Source organism: Schistocerca cancellata, chromosome 6, assembly GCF_023864275.1.
Source record: "Schistocerca cancellata isolate TAMUIC-IGC-003103 chromosome 6, iqSchCanc2.1, whole genome shotgun sequence".
Taxonomy (NCBI): domain Eukaryota; kingdom Metazoa; phylum Arthropoda; class Insecta; order Orthoptera; family Acrididae; genus Schistocerca; species Schistocerca cancellata.
The window spans coordinates 210882876-210906109 of record NC_064631.1 but is presented as its reverse complement, the minus strand read 5'-3'; the positions used below and the strand labels follow the sequence as shown (position 1 = coordinate 210906109).

Below are 23234 nucleotides of genomic sequence, written 5' to 3'. Positions count from 1 at the left end.
CTGCGTCGAAGCGTCTACCTGTGACGCACGGCTGTGCACCAAGGAGGCATAGGATGTGGCAAAGACAGGGGGTTTCGTAGCCCTATACTCATTTTTTGGCTTCCACATAAGGTAGCCTCTTTGTCACCTTGATCTCCTGAATTTTTCGTTCTTCCGCAAAGACGGGGCAGTCTCTGCTCCAGACGGGACGGCTCCCAGAGCAGTTGATACACAGCGCTGCAGATGTGCAGTTGGTCCCAGCTTCATGAGCTGCCTTGCCACATATACCACAGGTTGGTTCACCCCCACAACTCAGTGTCGTATGGCCATATCGCTGACATTTGAAACAGCGCATAGGGTTAGGTATATAAGGCCGCTAAGTCGGAGGAAACCAGCCAGAACATATTCAGGTAAGACAGGCAAATTGAAAGTCACAATGAAGGTGGCAGATTTCTCAATAACTCCATTATTCCTACGTGTCCTTTGTTCCACGTCCACAATCCCCTGTGTTGCCCATTCTTGCTTCAGCTCGTCGACATCGATATCCAGTAAATCACGGCAGGTGACAACGCCTTTACTGGAGTTGAGGGAATTGTGCAACTCGACAGTAATATCATACTCGCCTAACTTGTTTGACTTCCGAAGCAGCTCCACTTGCTTTGCCCTAGTAGTCTCAACTAACAGGGTACCATTCCTCAGGCGTTTGATAGATTTCAGTGTACCTGCGAGTCCTTCTAAACCTTTATGTATGTCCTTCCTCTTAATCACGATGAAAACATTGTCATTTACAACTCCAGGAGCCCTGTTACTCTTTTCCATCTGCGTATCTGGAGGACTAGCCTCCCTCATGCGCTTGACTGATTGTGAAGTTGGTGAAGGGAAATACGTGGTTGCCATGTGCGTCCCACGAGCAGCTAGGGAACTAAAGGTCCGCTCAGACAGAGCCCCGCGTGCCTGAGTAAGCCTTATACAACTGGGGTGCGGCAGGTGCCCCAGAGGTTGCCTGCTTGCGACTGTTCCACCCCAACAGCCATGCATCTCACAGGCGCGGAGCACACCGGAAGATTGAGGGGTTTTTATAGAGGTTGTCCTTCCTCGCAATGCAGGCGGTCAAGCCAAGATTACCATTCCCCGCAGCACACAACATTCCACCGCCGCGCCATACGGTGGTCGCTGAAGCACGTCCGGGGGTTACGGCGACAGGAAACTGGCGGCGCTGACCAGTCCCCAGCTCAGGACCCCGGGGTCGCCAAGCCTGTACTCAGCAAATGAATGCTGAGCCCCTGGGGGGGGGGGGGGGGCAACTTTACAGAATATTACCTACAAGGTTAACATATTCTATAGTCGGTGACAGCATTAATGCCCCTTGCTGCAGACCTCGCAAGGAATGCTGCATAGTCAACTCGGCTGAAAGTGCACAGACAGTAACTACATTACATTCTTGCACCTTGGCAACACCACAGACCGGCTTGTCTGAATCTGCTACATGTTTGAAGAAAGACTACACTTTAAAAATAAGGTCCCTTGGCTGTTTGTGAAACACTTGGCACCTTCTAGGTATTTCAGCCATTATGAGAAAATTTGCATAACACACAGGAATGAATCAACGTTTCACACATGTAAAACACAACAGAATGATCAAATATGACTTAAGTTTACACAGTATGGAATGTGGAAACAGATTGAGTGCTGACTGGCTAGCTGCACAGCTGTCTACTGCGCAACCTCGGCCCAGAGGCCATAAATGCTGCTGTCGACTATATGGTCTAAGCTTTGTATATGACTGTTTCACACAATTCTTATCGAATGAAGAAAGTATCGACCTGTTTTATGGCATGGAAGTATTAACAATGCTAAATTACTACATTCTTTGTGCAATACATATTTATTGACACTTTATTTCATTCACAAAATAGTTATAGTACAATTTCAATTCTACATAAAACAAAAATCTTCATGGTATAACAAAACAAAGAGAAATTAAGGCAAATTTCAATCATATTCTCCTCTTCTGTGTACTTATGTATAAAACATTATTCCCTCGGATAAATGCATCACCGTACTTGTTTTTTAACTGACCATTCACATATTCTTCAGTCTGTTCTAATGCAATGTTCATGTAACCATCAAGACAGGCAAGCACTCCTGCAAACAAAGATGTATAGAGCTTAAAACTTAATATTAGGGTTAGTGTGTCAAAGATTGTTTCTACTGACTGATCTCAAATTCTTAAGAGCAAATTAATAAATTACACTGGAAAACATGCTTCCAAATCTAAATAATATACTGGTTGTAAAAATTACTTAAACATAACCTTTTTACCAAGATGATTCAACAACGGTTATACACTGACGTTCCAAAACATCACGAGCACTTCCCACCGCAAGATGGGAGGCTGCCTGGTGGCACTAGGGGGTACATGACGTGGTAAGGAAGTATATATGCAGAGCAGAGATCAATGTGGAATCACTAGATACAATCTGGGCCACAAATGGGAAAACTGACAAACATAAGTGACTTTGACAAAGGGCAGATACGTTATGGTGCCACACCTGGGAATGTGCATTTCAAAAATGGCAGAGCTGATCAGCTACTTGTGTAGTACTTCTGTGTGCATCTGAAATGTGATGGAAGGACGGTGAAACCAGAGGTAAGCAAGATGGTACAGCCTGATCTGCACAGCAGGATTAGTTGGTTTGTGGGATTGAAGGGACCAGACTACTAGGGCCATCGCTCCCTTTTTCCATTAACTTTAAACACCCACAAAGAATAAGAACAAACAATGGTGATGCCAAGAGAGAACACAGGACAAGAAAGACACAGACAGAGACCAGAAAAAAGGAAATAAAATCACACCGAGTGACAGTGGTTGGCCAACCACAGAAACAAAAAACGAAAAGCCAACCACCAAGAAACGCACTAAAAACCTCAGTCCAAATAGGTAGGCCAAATGCCAGACTCAACACAAAAAAAGACAAACACTTAGATCAAGCGATAAAAACCACCTGCACGAATAAAACTCGAAACCCAATTTGCCATTGCAATGTCATCTGATAAAAGTGCAGGAAGCTTATCAGGCAGCGCAAACGTCTGCCTCAGGGGAGTTAAAATAGGGCAGTCCAACAAGATGTGGACCACCGTCAAAGCTGACCCGCAGCGACAAAGGTGGGTCCCCGCAGCACAATAAATAGCTGTGTGTAATCCAGGTGTGGCAAATGCACAGCCGGCACAGGACAACAGAGTCCTTGTGAGAGATCCGCAAGGAGGAGCACCACGCACCAGTAGCCTCCTTGATGGCCCGAAGTTTGTTGGGTGAAGGAAGGGTGTGCCATTCTTCACCCCAGGTGCGAAGTACCTTCTGACGCAAATCTGACCTGAGGTCACTCTCTGAAAGGCCAATCTCCAAGGCTGGTGTACAGACAGCCTGTTTGGCCAGCGCATCAACACGTTCATTTCCCGGGATGCCAATATGACCCAGGGTCCACACAAAGACCACAGAGCGGCCGCAATGGGCAAGAGTATGGACGGTCTCCTGGATAGCGATCACCGGACGAGAACGATGGAAACACTGGTCAATAGCTCGTAAACCGCTCAGGGAGTCACTACAGATAACGAAGGACTCACCTGAGCAGTAGTGGATATACTCTAGGGCGCAAGTGATGGCGACCAGCTTGGCAGTGAAAACACTGCAGCCAGCCGGCAATGAGTTGTTCATAATGATCCCCTGGGGTATGCGCATAACCGACATGACCAGCAACCATCAAACCATCAGTATAGACAACGTCAGAGCCTTGAAATGTGTCAAGGATTGAAAGAAAGCAGCGGTGGAGGGCCTCAGGAGGGATTGAGTCCTTTGGGCGTTGTGCCAAATTGAGCCAAAGGCATGGGCGGGGCACACACCATGGGGGTATACACAGAGGGGCCCGGAAAAGAGGTGGAAGAGGAAAAACCTCAAGCCCAGAGAGAAGAGCTCTGACGCAAACCGCGATTATAAACCCTGGCTGGGGCCGCTGTTCCGGAAGATTGACGACCGACTGAGGGAACAGTAGACGATAATTGGGATGCCCGGACAAGCTACAAACGTGTGTAGCATAAGCGGCCAGTAATCATTGGTGCCAGAACTGCAATGGAGGAACACCTGCCTCCACAAGTATGCTGTTGACAGGGCTTGTCCGGAAAGCTCCAGTGGCGAGTTGGATCCCGCTGTGAAGGATGGGGTCCAGCAACTGCAATGTGGAAGGTGATGCCGAACCGTAAGCCAGGCTCCCATAATCTAGACGGGACTGAATTAACACCTGGTACAGCCGTAGAAGGGTAGACCAATCAGAACCCCAGCTGGTGCAACTCTAAGCAACAAAGAACATTAAGATGCTGCCAGCACTTCTGTTTAAGCTGCCGAATATGAAGGCGCCAAGTCAACCGGGTATCAAAAACCAATCCCAAAAACTAATGCGTCTCCACCACAGCAAGAGGTTCGCTGTCAAGGTAAAGCTGTGGTGAACAGTGCGTCGCCGTCAGAAATGCATAACACAGGTCTTGGCAGCCAAAAACTGGATGCCATGTGCTACAGCCCAAGACTGCGCCTTGCAGACAGCATCCTGCAGCTGCTGTTCAGCAGCTGCAACACCAGTGGAGCTAAAGTATAGGCAGAAGTCGTCAGCATACAAGGAAGCTGAGACAGATGTTCCCATCATCACCGCAGCGAGCCCATTAATTGCAATTAAAAAGAGACAGACACTTAAGACAGATCCTTGCAGAACTTGGGAGGAATTAACACCTGCTACAGCCATAGAAGGGTAGACCAATCAGCATCCCAGCTGGTGCAACTCTAAGCAACGCAACTCGTTAGGAACTATGGCTGGTCACAACTTGCACATGGAAGGAACGAAGGGACAGAAAATTTTGTATTAAAAGCAGGAGCGGACCCCGGAGACCCCAAACATGAAGCGTAGAGAGGATGTGATGTCGCCATGTCATATTGTATGCCTTCCTCAGGTCAAAAAAGGTGTCAACCAGATGCTGATGGCGGGCAAAGGCCGTACGGATGGCCGACTCCAGGCACACCACATTATCAGCGGCAGAGCAGCCCTTACAGAACCCACCCGGAGACTGAGCCAGAAGGCCCCGAGACTCAAGTAGCCAACTCAACATCCAGCTTGGCAGCTCTCCACCTCCAGTGGTGTTCTTGCCATGTTTCAACATGGGGATTATGATGCTTTCCCGCCATTGCAACAGGAACTCACCCTCAACCAGAAATGGTTGTTAAGGTCTAGGAGGTGTCGCTGGCAGTCCACTGAGAGGTGTTTGAGCATCTGACAGTGGATGTGATCTGGCCCGGGAGCCGTATCAGAAAAAGCGGCTAGGGCACTTCGAAATTCCCACTCACTGAACAGAGCGTTGTACGATTCAGGGGGGCATGTGTGAAATGAAAGGCTCCGATGTTCCAGCCTCTTTCAAGGAGCGGAAGGCCAGTGGGTAATCTGCAGAAGCAGAACTCTGAGCAAAATGCTCCGCTAAGCAGTTTGCAATTGTGTCTAAGTCAGTACACACTGCTCCATTCCGTGAAAGCGCAGGTACGCTGACGGGGGTCCGATAGCCATTGTGTCACCTAATCTTGGCCCAAACCTGCAATGGAGAGATACGGAGGCCAATGGTGGAGACATACCTTTCCCAGCACTCCTGCTTGTGTTGGAAATAATGCTGCAGGCTCGCGCACGGAGCCATTTAAAGGCAATGAGATGTTCCAATAAGGGATGCCGCTTGTGACACTGGAGTGCCCACCGTAACGATGCCAGTGGTGACCGAGTGAATCACTTCATCAATGGCGTCATTGGAAGGAGGCTCAATAGTGGCAATGGAGGAGAATAATTCCCAGTCAGCCCTATTCATAGCCCATCAGCAGAGGCACCCAGAAGAGTGACGCTGTGGCAGTGACAAAGATCGGAAAGTGGTCACAACCACACAAGTCGTCATGAACACTCCATTGGACAGATGGTAATAGGCTAGGGCTGCAGATCGAAAGGTCGATGGCTGAGTATGTACCATTTGCCACCCTGAAATGTGTGAAGGCACCATTATTTAAAAGGGAAATGTCAAGCTGTGCCAATACTTGCTCAAAGGTTCTGCCTCTGACTGTTGCCACTGATCCACCCCACAGAGGATTACGGGCACTGAAGTCACCCAGTAACAGAAAAGGTGGCGGCAATTGTGCTATTAGCGCAGCCAGGACATGCTGCGGGACATCACCATCCGGTGGAAGATAGAGACTGCAGACAGCTGATAAGTTGTCAGAGCTCAGCAAGATGGTGGAAAAAACCACTGCAGTTCCACTGGAGGATGACACTGTCCACGGCCGAGAAAGGCGTGAAGAGACCGGGGAGGCAGATTACGTGGCTGGGTCACTTGCTGCCACCGACTGAGTACCTGTGCGAGTGACATCCATTGTGCCTGAGAGTCTGGCGAGATCTAGGTCCTCAGCGGACACCAGAATCTCTACCTCGCCCTCAGACGCAGAGCTTATAGGTTGCAGTGGGGTGGGTGCCACCGCAAGTTCCTTCGTTTTAGAGGTCTTCTTCAACTTGACTCGCTGCTCCTCGGGTTTCACTGGCTGGGAGGGCTTCACCGATTCAGTCTCCGGGACGGAGGAGGATTGTGAAGCCCTATGGCCAGCTCTTGGGGTCTCTTATGCCACTGTCGGGCGACATCCTTGCCACTTATGGAAACCTAGGAAGGGAGGGACCCAAGGGACCCCTTGCGAGCGAGAGGAGCCGAAGAAGTTGGATGCCTCTCCTACTTAGAAGTGAGGATGGAAGTCCCCAATGGGGGGGGGGGGGGGGGGCGTGAGGGTGCTACTCCCGAAGTAGGTGGCAACAGGGTAGGTAGTGCCCTCCATGGGCAAGGGGGCATGTGGAGTTGTACAGCTCGGTGATCCGACTGGAATTTGCTGAACTGATGGGGCTATCATGGTTGTCGTGGCAGCCGCATATGAGGAAGTCATTCGCACAGGATGGAGTCTTTCATGTTTCCTCTTAGCCTCAGTATAGATCAGTCGGTCCAAGGTCTTGTATTCCATTATTTTCTGCTCTTTCTGTATGATCCTGCAGTCTGGCAAGCAAGATGAATGATGCTCTCTGCAGCTGACACAGATGGGAGGCGGCGCACATGGAGTGTTGGGATGTGATGGGCGCCCGCACTCTCAACATGTGAGGCTGGAAGTACAGTGGGAAGACATATGGCCGAACTTCCAGCATGTAAAGCGCCATATCTGGCGAGGGATATAGGGCTTGACATCAAAGTGGTAGACCACCACCTTGACCTTCTCCGGGAATGTATCATCCTCTAAGGCCAAGATGAAGCCACCAGTAGCAATCTGATTATCCTTCGGAACCCAATGAACGCGCTGGACGAAATGAACATCTCGACGCTCTAAATTGGTGCGCAGCTCGTCGTCAGACTGCAAAAGAAGGCCCCTATGGAGAATAATACCCTGGACCATATTTAAACTCTTATGGGGTGTGATGGTAACAAACATCCCCCAACTTGTCACAAGCAAGTAACCTTCGTGACAGGGCAGAGGATTTTTTTTTTTATCAATACTGACCCAGAGCGCATTTTGGACAAGCCCTCCACCTCCCCAAACTTGTCCCCTAAATACTCTATGAAGAACTGAGGCTTAGTTGACATGAAAAACTTCCTATCAGCTCTCCTACAAACTAGGAACCGAGGCAAGTAAGTGTCACTGCCATCCTGAGCCTTATACTCCTCCCACGGTGTGGCCAGGGAGGGGAGCGATTTGGGATCATATTTCTGAGCGTTGAATTGAGCCCGAGAATGCTTAGAGACTGCTGGCAGCTGGCCACCAGTGAGAAATGATGTACCATGCTTCATTGTGGGTCATCCGCCCTAATGCCACCCACTCCGACCAAGGGCCCTCCCCACGGGCGCCACTCAGCCTCAGCAAGGGCCACCTGGCAGAATGGCCATTGCCGGGAGTCCCGATGCCCCAGGGAGACAGGCATCTACTCCTTGACATACATGGGGATCATCAGGCACCAGCAGAGCGATCCCTGTGTTTTCAGGGGGCTACAACCAACAGGGTACATGGCGGCCCCACCACAACGAACTGGCTACCGTGCTGGTTATTAGGTGCAAGGAAGTCCATGGTTGTTGTCTCCGCAAAAAGCAACACTGCACAGTGCATGGTGGAAATCGCACCCAGGAATGTATCCTCTCCCAAGAGATGGAGAACGAGCAGGATGGCAATGCAACGACGAGAAAGCTGGCTAAAGGTCTCAATGCACTATGGACACAATGCACCATGTAAGGCGTCCTTCCCCAGTTGGCTCGCTCTTTGGAAGAATTTGAAAATATGGAGGTCAAACCCGAGAGGGGACCATCACATACAGGCCAAAACATTTGAGACTCCTTTTAGTCGCCTCTTACGACAGGCAGGAATACTGTGGGCCTATTCTAACCCCCGAACCTGCAGGGGGGTGTACAGCAGGATATACAGCAACCTGTAGCACACGTTTGTTTTGTTTTACAACACAAATACAACTAAGGTCAAATGTGCCCATGCCAGAACCTTAGAACACTAAGACAAAAAAGGAGTTAAAAGCGACTACACATTAAGCCCATTCAATGAAAGGAAACAGAGCTGAGTACAGGACATCCTCATGGAGAGAGGTTCACAAAATCCGCTGTAGAGACAACGGAGGTTCCAAACTAATGATTAAATGTCCCTCGCCATAATGCTACAACAGATAAAAAGTAAAATGCAATAGTCAACAGCCCACAAGTTGTTCGCTAATACGACTGATAACTCAGATGGCAAACATACATTAGAATGTAAGTGGTTAAAAAAAGGGCACTTGGTCAGGAAATGGCGAATCATGAAAGGTTGATGATGAGCACAAAGTGGTGTGGGATCACCACTTAACAAATGGTGATGTCTAAAACTACAACGTAGCTAAAATGATCTCTTCATGGCAAGAGGGCCAAGAGGAGGTCGGCCAAGCCACAGGGAGAAGTCTAATTTCCCAGAGCTTGCTCCAATGAAGAGAAGAACAGTGGTGATGCCAAATTGACACCACCTGCTGACAAGAATGTGACATGGAGGAAGGAATGGGTGGATGAACTAGTGGGCTGTGGTAAAAGGACTGCAGCCTTGTTGCCTGTCAGACTGACATGACCACAGGCTCACATAAACATCACATTGGTTCCCTCAGGAGTGAGCAAGTGGACACTTTCTTGGACCCATTGCACTAAGTGATGGACTGTGTACAGCACACAGAGGCTTTAAAGGGCACTGAGGGAATCAGAGCACATGACAACTGAAAAGCCTGTGTCACCTCATGTACAGTGTGGCCTGATGCAGGGCAAAGAGCTCTGCTGTAAATATTCAACAGTGTTCTGGAAGTCGATACTGAAAATAATCAGTGCCAATGATGAAGGTACACTCGTCACCATTGTCAGTCCAAGAGCCATCAGCATACCCAAAGGCACTATTGTGAAGTTTCATGAGAAGGTTGAGAAACTTACAGCGACAGACTGCATCTAGAGTAGTTTCTTCAGAAGTGAATGAAGTCTAAGTTGAATACTGGCTGCTACAAGAAGCCAAGATGGTAAAGGATTCACATCCATCAAGAAAGTGGCAGGTAGCACTAAGTTACGATACTGGGGCAATAGCTGAAAAACTCCAGGAGGCAACAGAAGAGGGACATGCCCCATACTGGTGGTCAATGGAGTCATAGGATAGAGAGACATAGGATGGGTCGCCGGGCATGGCAGACACACAGCATGCTATCTGCAGAGAACACCACATCGGTATGACAGCAGTAGTTTGGCAGCTTCTATATAGAGATTATCAACCACAATGGTGGATTTTATTTAGACATGTAAGATGTATGAATGAGCAGATGCATGAACAAGACACCCACAGTCTAGTTTCAAATGGGCAAGGGATTGGTACAAACAGAGAGGAGTGGTCCGATCCGCTCCCCATGAAGTACCACCTAGGAAATGTAGGACATTAATGGACTGAGTGCAGCTGCAACCAGATAAGACATGTGGGAGGACCTACAAAGTTTCCTATCACGGATGAGCCCGAGGAATTTCATAATATCAGCGAACAGAAGAGCAACAGGCTCAAGATGTAAGGATGGTGGAAGAAATCCATTGTGCCACCAGAAATTCATACAAATGGTTTCGTCAGAGGAAAAGCAAAAGCCATTGTTGAAGATGCTGCTCAAGGAGACAAGTTAGTGGAAACTGCAATAGACTGCAAACTTGTCAACAATAAGGGAGCCACAGATGCTTTGTGGGAGACAGGCCATAATAGGCTTAAGGGCTACAACAGAGAGGACGATACTCAGGATGGAGCTCTGAGGCACCCACTTTGCTGGATAAAGGTGTCCAACAAGGCAGAACCCACATATACCTTGAAAACTGTCTTTTAAAAGTTCCTGAAGGAAATTGGGTAGGCAGCCTCGGAAACCCCACATATAGGAGTATGGAGATACCAGTCATCCAGCAGGTGTCATAGGCTTTCTCCAAATCAAAAAACACGACCACAGGCTGGTATTTCTTCAGAAAAATGTCCGTGGACATGGGTTGACAAAGTGACAAGATAGTCAACCGCAGAATGGCGTGCTCAAAATCCACATTGTGCAGCAGTTAGTAAATTGTGAGCTCGAGCCACCATACCATCCAAGCATGAATCATACATTCCATCACCCTGCAAATGGGGCGTTAGCTACAAGGAAGGCTTTTTTTTTTTGGTTTTAGGGTGCAAAACTGCTATGGTCATTAGCACCCGGTCCGTGACTTAGGAAACAGTAAAAAACCAAAAATGGAAACCAGCAGCAATGGGAACGAAACTCAAAAAATTGGAGAAACTAAACGCAGAAGGAAGGCTTAAAAATCCACTACAGAAAGGGGTTGGTTGTCCCCAAAAAAAGCTTCAAATGACTGACATCATTTCACTGGCACTAATAAACTCGAGAACGCGATCGGCCAAGCGCGTGTCATCTGCTAAAATTGACGATATATCAGGCGACAGCTGTAGACGGGCGCGTAACGGAGTAAAATAGGGGCACTCAATTAAAAGGTGTCTTACCGTGCACAGCTGAGAGCAGTGGGGACAGAGTGGGGGAGGATCGCCGCTTAAAAGATGTCGATGGCTAAAAAGACAGTGCCCTATCCAGAGTCTAGTTAAAATTACCTCCTCCCGACGACACGTTCAGGAGGAAGAGGTCCAAGCACAAGGAAGAGCCTTCAAGTCTCGCAATTTATTATGGGGAAGTGTCGACCAATGTGCGTGCCATAAAAGAACACGATGATATAAAACGCTCCGTAGATCGGCGAAGGGAATCGATTGAATAGCTGGCCGAAGAAGAGAGACTGGAGCCTTGGCTGCTATATCGGCCGCCTCATTTCCACAGATGCCAACGTGTCCCGGGAGCCAGAGGAATGCCACCGAGACGCCCCCCAGGTGGAGCAAGCGCAGACAGTCCTGAATCCGGTGGACCAGAGGGTGGACAGGGTAAAGAGCTTGGAGACTGAGGAGAGAGCTGAGAGAATCTGAACAGATAACACTATATCCGCTGATGGCAGCGGATGTAGTGGACAGCCTGGAAAACAGCGTAAAGCGCCGCAGTATAAACCGAACACTGGTCTGGAAGCCGAAATCAATTTGGGGTGTCGCCAACAATACAGGCACTCCCTACACCAAACGATGTTTTTGAGCCATCAGTGTAAATAAATGTGGCTTCCTTCATTTGTGCACAGAGCAGAAAACACCCGACGATAAACAAGTGAAGGGGTACCATCCTCGGGAAACTGACAGAGGTCACGGAGCAGGCAGATCCGGGGACGGAGCCAAGGCGGTGCTGTACCCCAAGTTGTCAAGAAGGTTTTAGGAAAGCAGAAGGAAAGAGAATGGAGCAGCTGACAGAAGCGGACTCCCGGTGGTAGTAGGGAGGAGGGGCGGCCTGCATACCCTACATCAAAGGAGGCGTCGAAAAAAATGTCATGGGCTGGATTAGCAGGCATGGAAGACAGATGGCTAGCAAAACAACTCAGAAGAACAGCTCGCCGATTGGACAGCGGAGGTTCAGCAGTCTCAGCATAAAGGCTTTCCACTGGGCTGGTGTAAAAAGCTGCAGACACTAAACGTAATCCACGGTGGTGGATAGAGTCGAGACGCCGAAGAATAGACGGCCGAGCAGAGGAGTAGACTATGCTGCCATAGTCCAATTTCGAGCGCACTAAGGCGCGATAGAGGCGGAGAAGGACCACTCGGTCCGCTCCCCAGGAGGTACCATTCAGGACACGGAGGGTGTTGAGGGATCGCAGACAGCGAGCTGAAAGATAGGAAACGTGGGAGGACCAGCACAGTTTTCTGTCAGACATAAGACCCAACAATTTAGTGACGTTCGAAAATGGAAGGTTGACAGGTCCTAGGTGTAAGGAGGGTGCAAGAAACTCCTTACGTTGCCAAAAATTAACATAAATGGTCTTACTGGGAAAAAAACGGAAGCCGGTTTCGATGCTCCAAGAGTGGAGGCGATCGAGACATCCATGAAGACGTCGTTTAAGAAGGCTGGTCCGTTGAGAGCTGTAGTAGATCGCAAAGTCGTCCACGAAGAGGGAGCCCGAGACATATGGAAGGAGACAATCCATAATTGGATTTATGGCGATGGCAAACAGTACAACACTCAGCACAGAGCCCTGGGGTACCCCGTTTTCTTGGGAGAAAGTACGGGAGAGAGTAGTGTTCACCCGCACTCTGAATGTGCGTTCTGCCATAAATTTGCGAAGAAAAAGGGGCAGCCGACCTCGAAAGCCCCAAGAGAATAGTGTGCGGAGGATGCCTGTCCTCCAACTGGTATCTTATGCTCTCTCCAGATCAAAAAATATTGCTACTGTTTGGCGTTTCTGGAGAAAATTGTTCATGATATAAGTGGAGAGAGCAACAAGATTGTCAACTGCAGAACGATGCTTTTGGAATCCGCATTGGGCAGGTGTTAGACTGCAGGACTCCACCCACCAAGCTAAACGGCAATTCACCATACTCTCCAAAACCTTACATACACTACTCGTGAGAGAAATGTGGCGATAGCTAGAGGGGAGATCTTTGTCCTTTCCAGGTTTCGGAACAGGAACGACGATAGCTTCCCGCCATCGTCTGGGAAAAGTACTGTCGGTCCAAATTTGGTTATAAAAGTGAAGGAGGTAACGCAGACTATGGGTTGATAAGTGCAGCAACATTTTGACATGGATACCATCCGGTCCTGGGGCGGAGGAGCAAGAAGAAGAGAGTGCATGTTAAGAGTACCCGCATGGAGAAAACAGTATTGTAGCTTTCGCGATTTTGAGAGGAGAAGGCAAGAGGTTCCACTTCCGCTGCATGTTTCTTCGGGAGAAACGCTGGCGGGTAATTTGAAGAGCTCGAAATCTCAGCAAAGTGCTGACCCAATGAGTTAGAAGTTGCGATGGGGTCCACTAATGTATAATGTGCGACATTGAGCCTGGAGACCGGGGAGAAACTAGGCGTGCCTGAGAACCGTCGAAGCCGACGCCAAACTTCCGAGGAGGGAATGAAGGTGTTAAATGAGCTAATAAAGAATTTCCAGCTTGCCTTCTTGCTATCGCGGATGACGCGACGGCATCGCGCACAGAACTCCTTATAGCGGATACAGTTGGCCAAAGTAGGATGGTGGCGGAAAACGCGAATAGCACGTTGCCGCTCACGTATTACGTCATGGCACGCCTCGTTCCACCAAGGAACTGGGGGGCGCCGGGGAAATTCGGAGGTGCGTGGTATTGAACGTTCCGCAGCTGTAAGCAAGAGCCAGAGATGAGGGGAGGGGGGGCGAAGATGAGGGATAGGGAAGGATGCGGAAAGGGAAGGTATGCAGCCCGGGGTCCCGTGCTCGCTACGCACGTATCCACAAAAGAGTTGTGGACCCCCTGGGGGGGGGGGAGGCTTAGGTATGATTACGACAGTGGCTTCATGCCAACATCTGGGAAACATGCCATCTGCCCAGATGCAATTGTACATATGAAGGAGAATGTGCTTGCCTGGAAGAGAAAGGTACTGCAACATCTGAATGTGAACATTGTCCGGCCCTGGGCAGAAGATAGGGATGAAGTGAGAACACGATCTAGCTTCCTCATAGAAAAGATGGCATTGTAGCATTCACAATGCTGAGAGGAGGTATCACCCAAGCCTCCTCCACTCATTTCCAATGGAGGAAGGTGGGGTTATAGTGTGTGGAGCTCAAAACCTCTGCTAAATAGTGGCCCAAGATGTTGGAGATAGTCACAGGGTCCACAACAACATCACCCGCTATGGTCAGGCCGGAAATCGGGAAAAGGACCTTGGTTCCAGAGAACCAATGGAGATTGCCTCGCATGACGGAAGAGAGGGTGGAACTGTAAAAAGGACAAATAAATGAAATCCAGCTAACTTTTTTGCAATACTGAAGAATGCGATGACACTGTGCACGCAACTATTTATAACAAATACAGTTCGCCATCGTAGGATGCGGAGAACATGTCTACACAGGAGAATTGTGTCGCGGCATGCCTCAGTCCACCAAGGGATCGGGACATGGCACGGTAAAGGTGAAGTGCGAGGCATAAAGCATTCTGCGGCGGTAAGGAGAATGTTTGTAAGTTATTCTACCTGGTCATCAGCACTGAGGAAGTGCTCTTCATCGATGGTCAACAGGGAGGAGTAAAGTCTCTAGTCAACCTTAGAAAACTGTCAATTGGGTTTACACGTAGGTAAGGTAAGAGATAGAAAATGGATAGCACGTGGGAAATGGTCACTTTAGTATGTGATAGAGAGAATGGACCAATCGAGATGACAGGCAAGTTGGGCAGTGTAGAATGAGGGGTCTAAATGGGAATAGGTGTGCGTGGAGTCTGAAAAGAATGTGGGTGCTCCAGTGTTAAGGCAGACGAGTTGATTACAAAGCCAACAAAGAGGACACCTCTCCGACAGGTTCTGGAAGAGCCCCAGAGGAGATGGTGTGCATTAAAGTCACCAAACAGTAAAATGGTGAGAGGGAGTTGCCCAATAGGCTGAAGGAATTCTGCCCCGGCGACAATGAATGACAGAGGGATGTAGACGGTACAAAGAGAAACAGTTAATGAAGGAAATGGGGACTGCAACAGCTTGAAGCTGGGTGTTCATTGGTTTGCCTATGAATGTCATCCTGGATGGGCAGCATGACTCTTCCATGAGATGGAATGCCATCCCCAGGGCGAAGGTCAAAGTGGACTGGAAGGAAATGCAAGAGAAAAAAAAAGCCTTCGTGAGGACGAAATTTTGTTTCCTGCAGGCAGAAAACAAGCAGATGCTGTGATTCCAAGAGCAGCCATAAATCCTCCTTGCTGGTCTAATGCTGCGAACATTCCATTGGAGGAGAGTCATGATGGGGAAAGAGGGCTAGGGAAAAAATGAGGGGCTTGTCACCTTGGCAGCTGACAAGTACCAGCCTTCGAAGACCCACTGCTACAGGGTGCAGAGACTATAGGATCCTGTTCCACGAGATATCCAAAGGAGTCACCATTTCCACTGGGCCAGGCTGCGGATTCCAGGGCAGAAAACTGTTGGCAGTATGTAGCGGCAAAACCCAGGTCAGGCCAGAGAGGCATCAAGCTGCGACACCGTTGAAGATCTCCGAGTCTGTGAAGAATACCATTTGCCTTTGTTTGATTTCTTGGAGCCTTTGTGGTCAGTAGATGAAGACTCAGATGCTTGTTAGCTTGAAGGACATAAAAAGTCTTTGTAGGAGTATTCCTTCTATCCTTTCTGGCCTTTTGTGGTGTAGTATGTGATTTCACCACTGGAGGTGATCTGGTGGCTTGCTGCACAGCTGGAGAGGAGACAGGGTTACTACCATGACATTGGGTGATTTTACAACCTTGGTGCTGAATTTGAGGTCACAGGTCTGTGGCTGCATCCTTCATGGAGTGAGGTGTAGCAAAAACAGTACCATAAGTGCAAGATGGTAAAACACAGTGCTTCTGATTAGCCAACAACTTACGAGCAACCAAGGTAAGGCATTTTTTCCTTCACCCAGGTCTCCTGGATCATTCACTCATCAACATATACACAGGCCATTCTTAGGATAAGGCTGCATGCTCACCACAGAAATCGGTACAGCAAGGAGGATGAGGAGGAGGAGGCGGCAGGCAATCACCCTCGTGAGCATTCCAACCACAAGTAAAACATTTGGTCACGTTTTGACAGGACATTCGAGTGTGATTATAACATTGACATTGGTAGCTGCTCATCAGGTTTGGAATGTACGGTTGGATCACAATGACTCCATAGCCTGCTTTGATCTTCAATGGAAGCAGCACAATCTCAAACATGAGAAAAAGAGTGTGTGTAGATGCTATCAACCTTTTTCATCACTCAATGGACTGCAGTGATGCCCTGATCAGAGAGGTAAGATCGTATTCCTCCCTTGGTAAGACTAAGGAGCGACCTAGCGTAAATAACAACTTGTGAAGAATTCAGCACTCAGTGGGCCTGGACACAAAAAAGATAACCGTGGAGGAGAGAAGCTGCAAGCAGTTGCTGGGCTAGAGAATCACAATTGGTCTCCAAAAGTAAAGTGCCAGTAAATAAAAGAGTATGATTTCACAGGGCCAGTAACTGCATCAACACCTTTCTGAATGATAACCAAATTAATCTTGATGAAGGACTGACCTCATCCATCTGTGATACCACAAAGAACTGAGGTGCAACAGGGAGTGTCTTGGAATCTTTAGCCTTATTCCATTTACATTTAGTAGGTGCAGACAGAGGTGTTGATTGGCTCACTGTAAGAAAATCCTCATGACTGCCAGCATCTCCGATGGTGCCCTGCTTCCAACTGCCCCCCCCCCCTTGCCCCCCTCAGAGGGGGGGCTCACCAATCTTAGGTGATTGTTGACACCTGCCCAACTTCCAACAGAGGGACCAACTGGCAATTTAAGAAGGTAACACCACAGGCAGTCACCCGTCCCTGGGCTTGGTCTGTACCAGGGGATATGTGCGAACCCTACCTGTCGACCCGGGGCTGGGAGTTACATGTTATCCAGTCACCTGTTACGTGTCAAATGCATGGGCCAGCCACCAGATACACAGGGAGGAAGAATAAACAAAGAGGAAGCTCAAACACCAAAGCAGAGGAAGCGTATGAGATGGAGAATGAAGAAAGATTCAAGAAAAAATAGAGTAAGGACTGTTCTACTGTCAGGATACTAAAACTTCAGAACACATTCCCCAAAATACCACAGACATGTTCCTCAAGGGAGGGGAAAAAGAATGGCACGAGGCTAGACATGCAGCATGGAAGGGGAAGGTGTTGCAGAGGCTGGGGCCCATGGTAACCAAGCATGAGCTCATCAAAGGGTGGTGAGCCCCCTGGGTTTGTGTAGCACACTTGAGGACATAGTACAATGCTGCTGCACGCACAAGTGTTTTAGAGCATGCCATTCACTGTGTACTGTTGACTATGGCCCTCTGTGACAGATGGCTCCAGTTTGTTCTCATGTTGAACCAATGACATTAATTACAACAGCTGTGGACACAGCATAGTCAACATTGGACCATTAGCATATAGAAAAGTGTCACCTGGCCATGCGAATCATGTTTCTTGTTACACCAGGTCAATGGTCATATCCAGATACCTCATCTGGGTGAACAGCAACTCAACACATGCACCGCACAACAGATGCATATTGGTTAGGTAATTTTATTGAAGTCACCATGATAATGATGGGCTATGAAGATTATCGCAGACTACCAGAATCCTTTCATGTCTCGTGCCTTATCCGATGTCTGACATTTTTCAGCAGAGTAACTTTCCTTATCACAAAGTTAGAATTGTGCTACCATGGTTTGCGCATGATAGTGAACTCCCACATTGATGACTACCACCTAATTCACTTGATCTGAAACTGATTGAACACATTTTATGCAACTGGACAAAAGTTTCATATCCCCCACCCCATTATTTTCTACAACTGTGCAACCTATATGTAAACATCTCATGCCAAATAACTCTGGTAACCTACAACGGACCTGTGGAAATCATTGCTGTACTGTATTCCATGATGGACCAGCTCAGTATTAAACAGGTGTTGATAAACATCACGGTACACATTCTCCTTTAACGTACCCCACAGAAAGAAGTCCAGAGGTGTAAGATCAGGAGAACGGGCTGGCCAATTTATGCGTCCTCCACGTCCTATGAAACGCCCATCGAACATACTGTCAAGGATCAGCCTAATGTTAATTGCGGAATGTGCAGGTGGGGTACGTTAAAGGAGGATGTGTACTGTGATGTGCCTACAACCCCAGAGGATATGAAACAACGTATTGTGGCAGCCTGCAGCGACATTACACCAGATGTACTGCGGCGTGTACGACATTTCTTACGCCAGAGATTGCAATTGTGTGCAGCAAATGATGGCCACCACATTGAACATCTATTGGCCTGACATGTCGGGACACACCCTATTCCACTCCGTAATTGAAAATGGAAACCACGTGTGTACGTGTACCTCACCCCTCATGGTAATGTACATGTGTGTCAGTGAAAAGACCAATAAAAAGGTGTTAGCATGTGGACGTAATGTGCTGTTCCAGTCTCTTCTGTACCTAAGGTCCATCACTGTTCCCTTTGGATCCCTACGTAATTCGGTGCTCTCCGACACACACGATCGAAGAGCGGAGGAGTGGTACTCAAGCGCCAACTTTAGGTTACAATATCTCCGGATTTAATTAACATTTTACAATGCAACAAACAGCACTGATTACGTATTTGTTTATATATTCAGATGTGCTAACAAAACTAATGGGGTTCCATTTTAAAAAACATAGGTTTGTGTTAAACATACTTCCGTGCATTTCTTATGGTTTGTATTAACCAATTACACTAGCCCCTCTCCTCACGTTCGGTCTGTGGAATCTATTCGTCAGTATTTGATGTGGTTTACGAAATATATCCAGCAGTAATGTTAGGTGACTCACCCTGTATATTGAACACGTATAAATGAACAATGCCCTCGTTACTGTTGCAAAGGTTATCTTTATACCAGCAGAAAATCCAAGAGTTTAATGCAAAAACACAGTAGGACCTATCGTACACATGGCCTGTTCTGGCCAGATGTAAGGAAGACTTGGAAAGTTTGTTGAAATTAGTGGACCGCATTCTTACATAGAAACTGTCTTAAAATTTTTTAAAAAATTGGTAATGTCTGTGGTGTAGAAGTGAAAATGCTATCTAGCAAGCAAGATCATACAGAATGGCCAATGCAAGGAAGATGTAGGTAAAACGACATAGGCGAATAAAGTTTCAATGAATTAAAAGAGAATTAATCAGAATGATGCAAAATTACTACAAAATTTCTGAGAGAACAGGATTACATGTTAATGAAGAAAATACAGAATACCTGCCCATAATATATATATATATATATATATATATATATATATATATATATATATATATATATATATATATATATATATATAACCAGAAAAGATGCATGTCTGACTGTAGATGGATTCAATTTTAAGACTGTTGACCACCTCAAGTACCTAGGAAGTCTTTTTAGTAACAACAGAACTGCTATAGAAATAGATGCCCGTTTATCAACAGCAAACAAGACAGTTTTTAGTTTCATCAAAATTCTAAGAAAAAGATCACTTAGCAGTAACTTCAAAATCCGCTTATATCAATCTACCATTCTACCTGTAAAGTTGTACGGATGTGAAACATTAACATTTAGAAAGAAAGTAGAAGAAAAACTTAATATTCGAAAGAAAACTACTAAGGAAAATTTTTGGACCTGTGTACGACAAAAGTAACATGGAATGGAGAATAGGAAGAAATGAAGAATAAAGAGGGCTGTACAAACACCATAACATCGTCGAAGTGCTCAAGAGGAGAAGGTTGAATTGGGCAGGCCATATAGCAAGAATGACAGAATAGACTACCTAGAATAGCATTTAGCAGAATAGATGGAACGAGAGGAAGAGGGAGACCCAGAATCAGATGGTGGGATAACATTCGGGAGGACACAACTAGGATGAACAGCAACAGGACAAACAGCGCATTGGACTGGCAGAAGTGAAAGAGGCTCATAGAGCAGGCATATGGTCGATAAGGCACTTGCCACATGTAAAGTTGTATGGAACTGGGCAAAAAGTATGCCTCGACCACAGCACTGTACAGAAAAAAGAACCATCAGCAATCCGAAGAAGACACTCCAAGCACGTGAAGTTATCAAAGAAAGTTGAAAATTAGGTAAATGGATAAAGTATCTGATGGCATACTAAAAATAACTGGTACTGAAGTTTATGAAAGACCCTTTCTGTAAGAAGGGTTGGGTTAGTGGGACATATGTTATGGGATCATGAATAATTTTGCACTAGAGGGAGCAGTAGTGGGATAAATAGATGGGACACACAAAAACTAGAATATGCAAATTACTTACCAAGGAACAAGAAACAAAGTTCAAACCAACATTGTTTTTCACGGAACAAAGTTATATTATAGACTGCCTAGGGAGATGAAAAAGATTACTAAAAGACTTGTTTACAATAGCAACTAAAACCGTCATCAGAATAATTAGTGATTAATAATTTTATGTGATAACTACTAGACCCTGCCACACTGCAGTACTTTATTATAATGTAATGTTTTTACACGAAAGTCATTTGCCAAGATCTGTGGGGCATGACAGTAACATCTTGTCATTCTCCTGAAGTTAAATACCTCTTATCATGGAGGGATGCTGTCTCAGTTTTCCAGACAGACTAAGGGGAGGGCATGAAGACATGTATGGGATGTAGTTGCATGTTTATGGGCTTGGAGTGGTGCAAGTGGTATAACAGCATGTTCATGGTCCAGGTATCACCAAAAGGTGTCAGTGTGTACAGTGATGAAGAGCAAAACTGTTTTCTGACAAAGTTATATGGAGCAAACTGTGTGTAGACCAAAGAATATTGTACAATAGGGACCAACCCAATGAGACAGTTTGGGTGAATGGAGCATGCTCTACATGGCTATCCTGATTTAGGTTTCCCTAAATCATTTCAGGCAATTGCCAGGATTGACCACCTACCCCACTCTAATGAAAGTACACTTACTGTAAGACTTGCCTGGCTGATTACTATACATAGAGATGAAAAGGTTAGCACAAGATGAGAAACATAGGGCATAATCCATATCATTTCAGGCAGGTCGTTATCTTCATAGTCTGTCATATTTGGAGGGCTGTATCTCTGAGCAGAATTCTTTTTTTTTTTTTTTTTTTTTTTTTGAGAAAAAAATATGTATTCCTTGCTTAATCCTTCATTTTAACATACGCTAAATTCAATAACATCTAAGACAATGAAGGTAAGATTTTTTCCTAGCCTTCCTGAACTGATATGGACTATGCCATAGAGAACACCATTCAACGTACCTGAAAACAAAAATTTTGAAAATTTTACTACAGCATGGAATTTTCGCATATTGTGAGAAGCATCCGAAAGTAAATACCCTACATTTTTCTCATATTTGTTGAACATGTGCAGCACGGACTGGGAAGGACCTTGAGGGACTTAATAATGAAGATTGTTTTTACACTGGGATGGAGTAGGCTACCTAACTTCACTTTAATGAACACTTTGGCTTCCTACTAAAAAATACCATAATGAAGGACAATTCTCGCATGTGCAATCATGCATCTTAAGTTCACTGAGCCTTCATCAATTTTTACGATTAATATGCTATTTACATCATACTGATATGTGAAAAGCCTTAGCCAAATACTGCATTTAAAAATGGTGTCAAATAACATTTTACTTTAATGGTGGAGAAGCAGTAAAAGTAAAAAAAAATAGGGATAGATTTTCCGTTCTTACTATCAGGAATTATCAGTACGTTGCTACACAGGCTGTGAATAATACTGATCACTCTGTGATAACAGTATCAACGGAAACTAATTTACACAAATTTATTTCCCTGCATTTATAACGTGCATCTGGCTTATTTTAAAGCCTGGATTCTTACACGGTCGTCCGTGTCAGCAAACTTCTTATGCTAAAAGGCCGCAAGAAAGCTTCTGACAGCCAATATTTTACATGCTGCCTCAATACGACAAACCAGTTTAGTTAACTACTGGGGCAAGGCGGAAAGAGAAATCAAGCTTTTGCTGCTGCTGTTGTTTTCAGTCCAGAGGCTGGTGTGCTGCAGCTCTCCATGCTACTCTATCCTGTGCAAGCTGCCTCATCTCCGAGTAACCTAATGGTAACACGACAAGTAAATAGTTATCTTCAAATATTGCTGTCTGAAGCGTACCTCGGTAATCAACTCCACTGTTAAGCTTGACAACTACAGGGCGCCCATGTATCTGCTGGATGAACTGTGACAAAGCTTCTTTCCTGCTCATTTTTGTGTTATTTCTTTCTTTCAAAAGTCTGCAATTCTCTTAGGGGAAATTCCTTAGAGTCAACGCTACAGTTATTTTTTCTGTCCCATGTACCCTTTTGTCTTCGATACGGCACTGCACACCACAAATGCACAAATGACAAACAATGTACAACTGCCAATTTCGCGTCTACCGGTTTAGGTTTCGATCTCTCGATACATTACAATTTAGGAGGATGCTAAGTTCACCGGACTTGGATACGATGTGACGTCATTATGACGTATACACGCTACATCGAAAACGATAGAAACCGTATATCGACTATTCGACTTTCGTGAACTTTCGAGAGGTTGTGACAGGTTAGCGCTGTGCTCTGCGCCATTCGTTTAGATGTGTTTTGCGTTCCTTGCGTTTAAATCGTGTATTGTACTGTGTTTGTGTACTGTGTGTTGTTTTTCGTTTGCTCGTCTGTAATTATGTGTTCAGCATTCGAGACACTAATGAGAGAAAAGCTGAAAGAGTTCAGCATCGATGACGACGGGCAATTGCGTGGTTATTGTGAATCTCAAACAGAAATTGATGTACTTCTGACCCAGCTGAAGTGCGTCGGTTATTCGTACTCGGTGAGAAGAAGCACTCAGCAGCCAAAATCTTTAGATGCGTCAAGACACTAACCTTTGGTTAAGATTACATTGAGAAATCCACTTCCCCTCGTATTTCATCTCCGGTCGACGATTTTTCTTCAACACTGCCTCATATTTTTCTTTTTAACTTCGAAATTCAATCATTCTACACACCAGTCATTACTGGACACTAAGATACCTGTC

The 23234-nt window shown here is 46.4% G+C and overlaps 1 protein-coding gene across 1 annotated transcript; it reads right to left on the bottom strand.

Moving 5' to 3' along the window:
- Nucleotides 1-1845: 1845 nt before the first annotated feature.
- On the bottom strand, nucleotides 1846-22627 carry LOC126191085 (U6 snRNA-associated Sm-like protein LSm6). The gene is made up of 2 exons (XM_049931805.1): nucleotides 22338-22627; nucleotides 1846-2124 (listed from the first exon to the last, which is right to left on the bottom strand). Exons 1-2 carry the CDS (start codon nucleotides 22426-22428, stop codon nucleotides 1976-1978), a joined length of 240 nt encoding a protein of 79 aa, XP_049787762.1. The 5' UTR covers nucleotides 22429-22627; the 3' UTR covers nucleotides 1846-1975.
- Nucleotides 22628-23234: the final 607 nt, after the last annotated feature.

Excerpts from the sequence above, each read along its gene's own strand:
- LOC126191085 (XM_049931805.1), bottom strand. The coding sequence starts at position 22,428 with ATGAGCAGGAAAGAAGCTTTGTCACAGTTCATCCAGCAGATACATGGG. Across the intron at positions 2,125-22,337 it reads CAGTGGAGTTGATTACCGAG|GAGTGCTTGCCTGTCTTGAT; the intron begins GTACGCTTCAGA and ends CTTTGTTTGCAG.